The sequence below is a fragment of the Oryzias latipes genome, chromosome 15, assembly GCF_002234675.1.
Source record: "Oryzias latipes chromosome 15, ASM223467v1".
NCBI classification, from domain to species: Eukaryota; Metazoa; Chordata; class Actinopteri; order Beloniformes; family Adrianichthyidae; genus Oryzias; species Oryzias latipes.
In genome coordinates, this window is record NC_019873.2 from 18,865,246 (window position 1) to 18,878,327 (window position 13,082).

The 13,082-nt window shown below is 39.6% G+C and overlaps 1 protein-coding gene across 1 annotated transcript; it reads left to right on the forward strand.

The window, feature by feature from the left end:
• Positions 1-3,481: 3,481 nt before the first annotated feature.
• Positions 3,482-7,857, forward strand: LOC101167567 (G-protein coupled receptor 26-like). The gene is made up of 3 exons (XM_011484377.3): positions 3,482-4,783; positions 5,133-5,246; positions 5,717-7,857. Exons 1-3 carry the CDS (start codon positions 4,113-4,115, stop codon positions 5,988-5,990), a joined length of 1,059 nt encoding a protein of 352 aa, XP_011482679.1. The 5' UTR covers positions 3,482-4,112; the 3' UTR covers positions 5,991-7,857.
• Positions 7,858-13,082: the final 5,225 nt, after the last annotated feature.

Below are 13,082 nucleotides of genomic sequence, written 5' to 3' on the forward strand. Positions count from 1 at the left end.
TGCCTTTCGTTGCAAATTATGTGTTCCCAAGATACAAGCACTTACCTGCAATCTGGTCACAAAAACTAAAAAACACAGAATGCTGGAGGAACAGTACATTTGATCTAAAAACAGTTTGACATCTGTCAGAAGGAAACATGCAAAGAGATAAAGCCCCTACATCCTTACCAGTGTAAGAGACTCACTGTCAGTGAAAAGAATAAAAGCTGTCTTGTACGTTTGTTTTTATCAATGACCTATATGACATTTAATTTGATGATTGATCCCCAACAACAATTACTGTAACTAAATCCCCTAATTAAAGATGACTTTTAAAAAGAAATTTCACATCAAAAATTAAAATTTGAGAAATAAAGGCCAGATTCCTATATATTTGGTAATGCACGATATATTTAAGGCATGAATGAATAAATAAAATGCAAAAAGATGATAAAAAAAATAGTGGGTAAAGACAGGGACAGAAAAATAAACATCTCTGGAATGAATAAGTCCAGGAAAGGCTGCCTGGCCATCAATCACATGGAGACAAATCAGAAAAACAGCAGGCACCAAACAGGCTCACAGATTCTTTAATTAACCTTAAGTGCTTTGAAACAGTGGGATAAATGCCTTTAATAGAATTTAAGTAAGTGGAGAAAAACATCCAAGCTCCACATTAGGCTTCAGGTTTGCTGTCATTTTATGCAATGGAGTGTTTATCTTTCACTTACTTTGTTCATTATTGTCAGGTATCCAAATTAATAAACATTTGAATGCTAAATGGGCAGTCAATACTAAAAGAAAACTGTAATTTTACTGATAAAAATGTTTCAACTGACAACACATAAATGCTTATAGATCTGATCTAAAAAAAAATAATAAAACCACAGATTGTAAACTGTTCCATCATGTCCTTACTTATCTCATGTTTATCTGTTAATAAATGTTTCTCCAAGCTGCAAAATGTATAGCTTTCCACGAAATCCCTTTATGTCATCTAAACTGTGTCTACAGAGAAATGTTTGTGTGGCCGTGTAAAGTTGCATCCCTTAACTCATTAACTGAATCTGTGAGCAAATGAAGTTGAACTTTATCCTACAAAGGGGAGCACTGCAGAGAATTAAATGCTTAGCTCGTGCTGGTTTGCGGCGCCTTCCGTCTGTGAAACCCAGGTTCGACTCCGGGCTGCTCCCTGTTCCCTTCTCTACCTCTGCCGGTTCCAAGCCCGGTTTGAGAAGGTTGCGTCAGGAAGGGCATCCGGCGTAAAAACATTGCCAAATTTACCATGCGACTCGTTCGCTGTGGCGACCCCTGATGGGAGAAGCCGAAAGTGGAAGATTAAAAATAAATGAAATGACTTTTTCTAATCTCATTTCTTTGCAAGTGAAAAGGGCAAAGGTGAAAACCTCCTTAATGGCATTTTAATAAATTCCTTTAAGCACTTTTGGTACATTTTTGTGACTTCTAATTAATGGTATTGCTCAAAAGTTGTACATTTGACAACCCATGGAAAATATAAAGTACATTCTTAAACCAGGGACCAAGACTTCATAGAAATCTCTTTCAATAAATGCCAAATAGATGTGCATTACAATTTCATTTTGGCTCCTGAAGCTTATTTAAAATAAAGGTGTATATCAATAATATAAACAAACCATTTACAGTGGGGGGAAAAGTGATTAGTCATGCACCAATTGTGCAAGTTCACCTACTTGAAAGATGAGAAAGGCCTTTAATTTTCATCATAGGTATACCTCAACTATGAGAGACGAAATGAGGGAAAAATCCAGAAAAATCCCATTGTATAACAAATGTATTAGTAAATTATGGTGGAAAATAAGTATTTAATCAATAATTAAAGCTCAAATCAATACTTTGTTACATAAGGGACAGTAGTCACACGTTTTCTGAAAGTCTTCACAAGGTTTTCACAAACTGTTGCTGGTATTTAGGCCCAGTCTTCCATGCAGATCTCCTGTAAAGCACTGACGTTCTGGAGCTGTCGCATGGACTTTCAACTACCTCCAAATATGTTCTATGGAGTTCAGATCTGGACACTGGCTAGGCCACTCCAGGACCTTGAAATGCTTCTGACAAAACCACTCCTTCATTACCTGCAGTGTGTTTGGGATAAGTGTCATGGTTCATATTCAATGCCCTTGCTGATGGAAGGAGTTTTTCACTCAAAATCTGACGATACATGGCGCCATTCATTCTTTCATTTAAACCAGGGATGTCAAACTCCAGGGCTTGAGGGCCATCCTCCAGCTGGTTTTCCAAAAATCCTCCCATACCTGCTGCTGATTACCTGGATCAGGTTAGCCAATGAGGAGCTTCAATAGCAGGTTGGTTGGAAAACTTGTTGGACACTGGCCTTAAAAGGCCTGGATTCTGACATCCCTGCTTTACACGGATTAGTCGTCCTGGTCCCTTTGCTGTAATGCAGCATGATGTTTCCACCCTCATGCTTTACAGTAGGTGGTGTTACTGATGCAACTCAGCATTCTTTTTCCTTCGAACACGACAAGTAGAGTTCTTATCAAAAAGTTATATTTTGGTTTTATCTGACCATAGGACATTCTCCCAATCCTCTTCTGGATCATCCAAATGCTCTCTTAAAACTTTAGATGCACATGTATTGGCTATAGCAGGGGGACACATCTGGTACTGCAGATTTTGAGTCCCTGGCAGCGTAGTGTGTTACTGATGGTAACCTTTGTTACTTTGGTGCCAGCTCTAGTCATTCTCTAGGTCCTCCGTGTGGTTCTGCAATTTTTGTTAACCGTTCTCGTGATAATTTTGACCTCTAAAATTAAAAATAATTAGAAGGTCTTCATCAGCTTTGGATGAATTGTCAGAATTTCTAATTCAATGTACCTTTCTAATTTTGATACACATACAAAGTGTTAAATATTTTGGTTTTATTTCTTGCCTCAGTGAAAAGTTAAAATTCCTGGCTGGGACTTCTCTAATAAGATTCACAGAAACGTTTTGCTTTATGTGATGGTTTAATTTTGTTCTTGAGGTTCCCTTGTGAAAAAGGAAAGAAAATTTCGATTTTAAGCAACTTCACATGATAGCACATTGAAATATGCAAACCTTCTGGAAAAGCTTCTTAGTCTTTGAAATTCGGTAATTATTTAACTAAAACTAACTTAATATCTAACATTTGGGATCTATTGCAAAAACACGGGAGTACTAAGAATTGATTAATCAAATTTCCTCGTTTCTAAAATTCAAAGGGGGAGAAAGGTCTCCGCATGTTTACATAAACGCACAGCATCAGCATGCATTTAGGTCACGGGCCAGAGAAAACACTGCGTTCCCACAGTATGACTTCTCGAAGAGGGGAGGCTCCCCGCGCTCCTTGGCGCGTCAGAGACGGGGCACTGCTGCGCTGTGCGGACTCACATGATAATGTGCAGTCCAGCTGCGGTGCGCTTGTCAAAAGTGTCAATAAAGGCTCTGAATCCAGCTGCAAATGTCTACTGTCATGATTAGTGAGCTGAGGAGTGAAATATGTTCACTGACATTTATGTTAACAGATAGACTATAAATGTCACTGGATCTGATTTTCAAAAACGTTTACCGGAACTCACATTTTAATAAGCCTAATGCGTACATTTTTGCGCCAGTGCCGACTCAAGCGTGTTTTCTGATGACATCAGCCTTGCCGCCTTTCACGTCATCCTGTGCGCTGATTCTATTTTTACGCAGAAAATGTTATTTTTGAACTGGAGTGAAGCTGTGTGAGTGAAGCAGGGAACACAGTGAGCTGTCAGACTGCTCCCTTCAAAGCTGCCCATCACAGTGCGCAATTGCGCAGCAAGGGGACTCCGGAGCAGTGCCATGAGCAGAGAAAGAAAAAGAACTACTGCAGCGCCTTCAGAAATCAAATCTTCTCTTGTGATTCTATTTCGTAGAAAATACATCTACAAATTCCCACGCGTGATTAAAGAACAGTCTGTAATTTTACGAATCTAATCAAAGTGGAAGGATTGTTTCGATCACTGAAGGCATCTTGGAGACGCTGCGCACGATGCGGACCCACAGTGACTGCAACTCACGATGACAGTTTACAACACGACTGTGGATGCACGCTCGACAAATCTGGATATTTTCAAACCAGCACCATGGACGCAGCGGATGTAGTTACTTCTGTGTTGCTTTTAGGGATTATTATCGTGTCTTTGCTGTCCAACGTCGTGGTGCTGATCTGCTTTCTGTATAACCCGGAGATCCGTAAGCAGGTACCTGCTCTTTTCATTCTCAACTTGACGTTTTGCAACCTGTTGCTCACCGTGTCAAACATGCCACTAACTCTGGTGGGTCTCATCTCTACGGGGAATCCCGGAAACGGCGGCCTCTGTCAAACTGTGGGTTTCCTCGACACTTTTCTCACAACAAACTCCATGCTCAGCATGGCAGCCCTCAGCGTCGATCGATGGGTGGCTGTGGTGTTCCCGCTGAGCTACCACTCAAGAATACGGCACCGGGATGCGGTGTTGGCGCTTGGATACACGTGGATACACTCACTGTGCTTCTCCACTGTGGCCACCTACCGCTCTTGGATCGGCTACCATCACCTTTACGCATCGTGCACACTGTGCAATGTGAGAGCGAAGGGAGCTGGGACGCAATTCCTGGTCTTCACCGTGATTTTACACTCGCTGTCGTTCCTCCTCACGCTGGTTGTGATGTGCGTAACGTACCTGAAAGTCTTAAAAGTTGCAAGATTTCACTGTAAACGCATCGATGTGATTACAATGCAGACGTTGGTGCTGCTGGTGGACATTCACCCCAGGTAAACCATCCTCTGTCATGTGTTCCCTTTGTGTCTTTGCATGGAATTTTTATGTTTCTCTTTTTATTTAATGGTCCCATAATATTGCTCGGTGGAACAGTTTTTATAAACTGTATTATTTCACCAAATATTGTATTTTACTTGAATGTTAGGGGTTACGGACAGTTTAAACGAAATCAAAATAATGCATTTTGATTTGTAAAATTCATCAATGTATTGCTGTTGTTTTTGTTTTGTTTTTCAACTCCATCCCAATTTTTATTCTTTTTCATCCTTCATTTTCTGCTTCATCATGTCATTGTCTCCCATCATGTCCCCGGAGGATAATGGTACCTGTGTGCTTTGGCAGTGTGCGCCAGAAATGCTTAGATGAACAGAAGCGGAGGAGGCAGAGGGCCACCAAGAAGATCAGTACATTCATCGGCACATTTGTGGTGTGTTTCACACCCTATGTCATTACAAGGTGAGCTGAGATTTCATAATGAAGGATGGAGACTGTGTGGTTCATTTAGAATTTTGATATTTTTAACATTTGTATCCAAACTTAGTTATGCATAAACAATTGGGGAAAAGTTGAAAACTAATTTTGACTCTCTTCTTGTGGGGAAATCAAGAAGGCATGTGTTTAAAAGCTATTCTCTAATAATGTAATTAGTTTAAATATGCTTATTCTGCAGGGAATCTTGCTGTTGTGGTCTGGCAGCATTTTAGGCATTATAAAAATGTGTTTTCATTAAAAGGAACATTGCATATTTGCTGATTCATTTTTGAATCTACCCCAGATTTAGCTAAGTTGATCCCTTCAGTTATTATACCTTAATAGGGTGACTTTCATTATCTTTCAATCCATTTGTTGTTATCAAAGATAGTGGAGATGTTTGCCTTGTTTGCCTTTCTAAATCTACTTTTTTCTTCTTCTTTCTTGTGAGGTAGAATGATAGAGCTCTTCTTTCCAGGGCCAATAAGCCCTCGCTGGGGTGTCATGTCCAAATGTTTGGCCTACAGCAAGGCAGCAAGTGACCCGTTTGTCTACTCTCTGCTGCGTCACCAGTACAGGAAGACCTGCAACCTTCTGGCCAACAAAGTCCTCAGGAGGAGTCCGGTTCCTTCCTCCTTTCTCAGGACAGAACTCAACCAAGGGAGCAGTGGGAAAAATTTAAACTCAACCAACAACATTCAGACAACAAACAAACAGCTTAGCCAATAAAGTAATTTACAGGCATTTAAGGTATAAAAGCATCCTGGCAATGTCATGTTACTTTGGTGTTTACACTTATAATAAGAAATGGATTTCACCACAAATTGACATTAAAGACCCACTCCAAACATCTTTTGAGTTACTTCAAAAGCGTTCCCAGTGGTCTTTTACTAATGATTATGCAATTTTTAGCCAAAGTCAAATAACCTGTGTTGTTCTCGAGTTCATTAGATATTCACCTCTGAGTTGTGGGTGGGACCATTGGAGCAGAGTCCTCCCCACTGCTGAGAGCTCTCTGTTTAAATACTCTCCCACTAGCTTACAGCCCCTCACCACCTCAACATAACATTAATGGTGCAAACTAATACACTCTTTATTCAAACTGCATTTTTTTATCTGCTCCTGATTCACAACGATTTGAATAAAGAAATACTGAGAAAAGCAATTTTAAGAGTAATTTTCTTATACGTTCTTTTTTGAATGTCCTCTAAAAACACCAAAAACACAATTTTAATTGGAGTGGGTCTTTAAAGTGAGCAAGATAGTTTGTCAAACGAAAAAGGTTGACAATATTTCACTTTTTAACTAGTCAAAAAACGCTGAAAACGTCTAAACCAACAAGTTTCTTTATGCTGCTTGACTGTGCAATCCTTGGGGATGTACTCAACTGAATGCTCATTAGTTCCTGCCAGGGACATAATTTTTGGAAATAGGTCACAAACAAATACATTTCAATTAAAAAGTAAATAATCTCATCCAAAAGCTGCCTGTTGGTTCCTGTCAAATTCTTATTTAAGAATGGCTACTTTCAGGAGAAGGACTGCATCAGAATATCTCACTGTGCCCCCATTAATTAAAAAAGAAAAGACTTTACTATCTGGTGCTACATTTTTGTTTTCTTGTTAATAGTCAATATAGGGAATTGGAAGAGAAGTTATTAGTAGCCTTATCTTTGGAAGAAGGGAAACACGGCACTTTTGTAGCTTTCGTGTATCATTTGTGAAGGGTTTAATATTGTTTTGTAATACAATGTGAATTGTATTAGTACATTTCTGACAAATAAATCATATAATATAGAAAAACAATATTTTGGTTACTGACTTTTAGGACAAAGCTGTGCAAAACTTTTCCATACCTCAAAGTGTTATGTATATTATCACTTACGTGGTCCTGAAAAAGGCACAGACTTGCCCTCTTAGTGTCACATGTCTCACATTGTACTCAGTCTGAGTGGCTGTAGATCTTGATGAAGACTCAAGTGTAACTTCTGACCTCAGTGAGTTTTCTTTTTTTTTCTGCTTTTATTGGTGAATAAATTGCTGTGCAGGTCCATGGAATGGAACAGGTCATTGTTGTGTTAATGTATGGTAGATTTAAGTGCCACACTGGCATTTATCAAAATAGTGTGTTCTAACTGTGAAGCTTGAGTTATAAAGTGCCTTTTAGTCCATGAGCTTTCTGATCCAATCAAATTACAGCAAAAGGAGATTTTTATTTTGAGTGTTTTTGTTTTCAGTATTTTTTGCCACAGCAACATGTGAAGCCAGTTAGTTTTTTTTTAAGTACAGTTTATTTTGTGCTGCCTGCTCATTATTTTATTGCATAAGGAAAAAAATGTAAATGTGGTTGCAGCCATTTAGCCGTGTTATTAACATTTCAGCGCATGTTATGTGAGGGGCTGTGTGATATCAGCGTTGTAGAAATTAGTCATTTTGACAACACTGGTAAATCAGGATGTTGTGGGTTTTTTCACTGCTGTGATAGAGTACAAGGCCTCTGAAGGCATCAGATCTATTTATTTTTGTCTTTCTATGTTGGAGTTTTGTTGAATACATTTGTGAAGACAATGTAATAAATGCTGTGCATTTTTCTAAAATGTAAACCTTGATATGTTTCACTACCTGTTAGCATTTTTAACTGATAAATAAAAACAGCCTTAATGCATAGCTTGAAAGAGAAAGGAAAAAAAGGATTAATCTGTTATTATAGGAACTATCAGAAATTAAACATTTCTTAGCACCAGAGAAAAATGTTGGGTGACATTTAGGGCTGCTTTGAAAATGCTGTGACATCATTGCAGCCTTCAATCAAAATAAATCAAACATTTGTGACCTGCTATACTTTTGTCAATACAAGAGAAGGATTTAACACCACTCATTACAGAGTACAACAACTAGGGCAATTAGCAGAAAGTAGGTTGAAATCTGTAAGGATCCCCAGACTGAAGGTGTGCATATACTGAGTCTCTCTTGAAGCGGCGTCAGTGAGTGGGTGAAGAGCCAGATACAAACCTGCTGCATACAAAGCGGTGTGCATAGACCTTGTGATTTAGCCAAAATGCGTAGGAAGTACAAGAAAGCAAAGAAGGGAGAAAACGAAGATGTGTGACTTTGTGCCACACCAATGTCACGCTTCTTCAAGCCTCATTATGTAAAAGTTGTTCAACAACACATCAGCTGTAAACTACTGGAGATGCATCTTGCAGATCTCACCAGGGAGTTCCATCAGATTTCAATTAATGAAGAGTTCCACCACTGTATGGCCAAAACTGCAGCAATTACCTCCACAGCGTTATCTGCTTTTAATGAACAAGCTGTGGCAATGGATTACACAGAATTTAAAAAAGCATTTGCATTCTTTTTTTTTTTTTTTTTTTGTAGGAGACATGAAAGACACAGCTGGTAACCAAAATACAAAACATCAGATGATGTTAAAATCCTTCAAGTATTCTTTAGATCTACCATCAACACAGCAGAAAAAGGCGAATATTTCACACCAATAATAATATTACACCCTTGCAGCCATGCCAGCAACCTGGATGGCTATAAATATATTTCCCTTTAAATTACTGCTGCAGTATCTTAGCAGTAACTTTTGTAACCTCCTGAGTAATTGGAGTCATCCAAGTGTATTAGCTTCTTTTAATCAGAGGCAGCAACAGAGGAAGAGGAAGAGGTTGGCTAAAAAGAAGTGGGATGTAGAAAGGACTGAGGAAGGTAGACAGGAGTACAAGGAAGCGCAGCGTAGAGTGAAGAGAGAGGTGGCAAAGGCCAAACAGAAAGCTTACGATGAGCTATATGACAGGTTAGACACAAAGGAAGGAGAGAAGGACTTGTACAGGCTAGCCAGACAGAGAGACAGAGATGGGAAGGACGTGCAACAGATAAGGGTGATTAAGGACAGAGATGGAAAGGTGCTAACAACCCAGGAGAGTGTACAGAAAAGATGGAAGGAGTATTTTGAGGAGCTGATGAACGTGGAAAATGACAGGGAAAGAAGGGAGGAAGATGTGGTTGTTGTGGAGCAGGAAGTAGCAGAGATTGGAAAGGATGAGGTTAGGAAGGCTCTGAAAAGGATGAAGAGCGGAAAGGCCGTTGGTCCTGATGACCTACCTGTGGAGGTATGGAAGTGCTTAGGAGAGACAGCAGTGGAATTTCTAACGAGGTTGTTCAATAGGATTTTAGAGAGTGAGAAGATGCCTGAGGAATGGAGGAGAAGCGTTCTGGTTCCGATCTTTAAGAACAAGGGTGACATGCAGAACTGCAGCAACTATAGAGGAATAAAGTTGATGAGCCACACAATGAAGCTGTGGGAAAGAGTAGTGGAAGCCAGGCTTAGGAAGAAGGTGGAGATTTGTGAGCAGCAGTATGGTTTCATGCCCCGTAAGAGCACCACTGATGCCATTTTTGCTTTGAGAATGTTGATGGAAAAGTACAGAGAAGGCCAGAAGGAGCTGCATTGTGTGTTCGTAGATTTAGAGAAGGCGTATGACAGGGTGCCGAGGGAGGAGCTGTGGTACTGTATGAGGTCGTCTGGAGTGGCAGAGAAGTATGTCAGAGTAGTTCAGGACATGTATGAGAGAAGTATGACGGTGGTGAGATGTGCTGTAGGTCAGACAGAGGAGTTCAAGGTGGAGGTGGGACTACACCAAGGATCAGCTTTGAGTCCTTTTTTGTTTGCTATGCTGATGGACAGGCTGACAGATGAGGTAAGACAGGAATCTCCCTGGACAATGATGTTTGCGGATGACATTGTAATTTGCAGTGAGAGTAGAGAGCAGGTGGAGGAACAGCTAGAGAGGTGGAGGTTTGCTCTGGAAAGAAGAGGCATGAAGGTCAGTCGTAGTAAGACAGAATACATGTGTCTGAACGAAAGGGATCAAGGTAGAAGCGTTAGGTTACAGGGGGCTGAGGTGAAGAAGGTGCAGGAGTTTAAGTACTTGGGGTCAACAGTTCAGTGTGATGGGGAGTGTGGAAAAGAGGTGAAGAGGCGAGTGCAGGCAGGTTGGAGCGGTTGGAGGAAAGTGTCAGGAGTGTTGTGTGACAGAAGAGTGTCAGCAAGACTCAAAGGAAAGGTGTACAAGACAGTGGTGAGACCAGCTCTGCTCTATGGGTTAGAGACGGTAGCAGTGAGACAGAGACAAGAGGCTGAGATGGAGGTAGCGGAGATGAAGATGTTGAGGTTCTCCTTAGGAGTGACCAGGTTAGACAGGATAAGGAACGAGTACATCAGAGGGACGGCTCATGTTGCCTGTGTTAGCGACAAAGTCAGAGAAGCCAGACTGAGATGGTTTGGACATGTTCAGAGGAGGGATAGTGGATATATTGGTAGAAGGATGTTGGAGATGGAGCTGCCTGGCCGGAGGGCAAGAGGACGGCCAAAGAGGAGATACATGGATGTCTTAACAGAGGACATGAAGTTGGCTAATGTTAGGGTAGAAGATGTCCATGACAGAGTGAGGTGGAAAAGGATGATTCGCTGTGGCGACCCCTGATGGGAAAAGCCGAAAGAGAAAGAAAAGAATCAGAGGCAGCAACACTGAACTGAATATGCCATGAACAATCCAAGGCACACTGAAGAAAACAGGAACAGAAAAGATGGATCTCTTTTATTTCCCACCATGGTAAGAGTGCAGCATGCAGTTTGTTTGCTCATTAATCACATGTCTGGTCTTGCACGCCAATACATGTTTACATTGAACCACCATCCAGTTATTTGGACACTTTTACATCATGCCGTTTTTCTTTTTCTTTTTTTTTTATTCACTCTGAGATTTGCTTGGCTATCCAAACATCTTCCAATGAACTAAATGGAGGGATCATAGCCTTGTAAATGTGAATCATGGGAATGTTGAATTAAAATGTCAGAGTTCTCCCAATTCCCAAAAGTAAGCAGTCTCCCCTGCTCACCGAACTAATAATAACTTTTAAAAGCCAGCTTTTTTGCCAAAGAATGTTAGTCTTTAGTTGACTTCATGGCATCTGCAAACATGTTAAAGGGAGATGTTGCCTTATTTAGACTATCTTTTATCTTTTTTATTTTACTCTTAATTTTTGCAGTAATACAAAATTTCTACAATCTAAAGATCAAAGTTCTATTTGATTTATTTTTCAATTACTTTGCTTCTGCTATGCTAAGTTCTGCTATCCCACAATGAAATTACTGAAGAAAACTGGAGGAGTTTCCAAAACAATAATGTAACCTAATGAAATCTTCTCAAGGAAGAGTGTCAACACAGCAGCACAGCAACCAATTAATTTCTGCATTTAACTGGTAAAATGCAGCAAAAAGGTCTGCTCAACTCTTAGAATTGAGCAAGGGAAATTTCGGCTGTGAAAGATAACAGGAGTAGTTCTTAGTTTTGCAAGCTTTGTGTATGAAACATGGTATAGAGTTGGATTTGGCAAAAAAGTAGCTTTTTCAATCAGGTTGCGTCATGTGGCCAGGAGTCTGCTGAAAAAAGGCTGAGTCTGTCTGTGACAGTGTGCTTTTTTAACTCTGTTCTAAATGGTTTTTGGCTAAAGATCAACACTAAAGCCCACATGTCATGTGTTACATTATGTTATTTAAAATGAAACCTTTTTTTACTGCTTCCAAACAACTATGTTTTCAGTTTGTTCCATCTATTTTATCCTGTCATTGTATCAGTGAGAGAATAGAAAACTGATGCAAAATACAAAAATGTTGTATTTTGTCTTTTTACTGTATTTTATGTGTTCAGTGAGAATAGCATTGTTTTACATGTAACATTTAGCTTGTTTTGCTTTTTTATTCTTTTTATGATAATGGTAGTTTATTTGACCCAAATGTATTTTTTTAGATGTATGTGAGCGTATCTTGTTGTATCAACCATCATTTATTACTATAATGTTCCTAATTTAAAGATCTAGATTTTTTCAGATCCGTTTTCTCCTTGTTTTCAGATAAATTTTTGTATTTTTCACATAGATACCAACTACATTGAGAAAATTTCTTGTAAGTTTGTCATTTTTGAAAAACCCTATTGCCTTAAAATTTCTGACGTTTCAGTTAATGTATGAGTCATCAACAGTTGAAAACAAAAAGTTTAAAATGCCGGCTGGATGTGTCGAGGTGTCTTTTTTTTGTTTTTTAAACAATTCTTCTGAGCATTTAGTTCCGTCTTGCATGGCCGGTGCGCTACTAGTGTAGAAAGCTTCATTTTTTGGGGGGGGGAGGGATTTTCTGTGTGCCAGCTGCTGTGTGAGCGCTGCTGCTGATATTTAATGAGAGGATGATGTGCATAACTTCAATCCTCAGAGTGAGTCATCTTCAGCCATCTGCTTAGTGATCAGGAGACACAATAACTAGGGAAAGTTTTTGGTGAAGTGTAAATTGTAGCAGCTTCCGCCGGGACTTAATTTAGTGACAAAGAACATCTATGAAAAGTAAAATGCTTAATAACAAATGTCACTTTCGTTTTTGCTGTATCCAAAAAGGATACAGCAACAAGTACATTGTGAATTTAAAGAACCTAATTGCATTTAAGCTAAAAGTCTTTTATTTCCCTTTCTCTTAAAGGTAGTAAATCTGTAGAATACCCAGCTGGATTGGTTTTGCTGTTTTTGGTCAAATCTTATCTGCTTGATCCTTGGTGCACAGTCCTTCTGGGCTCTCTGGATCTTTGCTAATCTTTATCTGTCCAGTTAGCATGTTCCCCATGTTTACCAGTGTTGCCAAGAATACAAGGGACATATTCAGACTTTTGCCTCCCACTGGATCCATGCAGCCCTGCATGCAAACTCCCTGCACAAATGTGTGTGTGTTTGTGTAATTGTGTCCAACTAAATTATTTCTATTTTA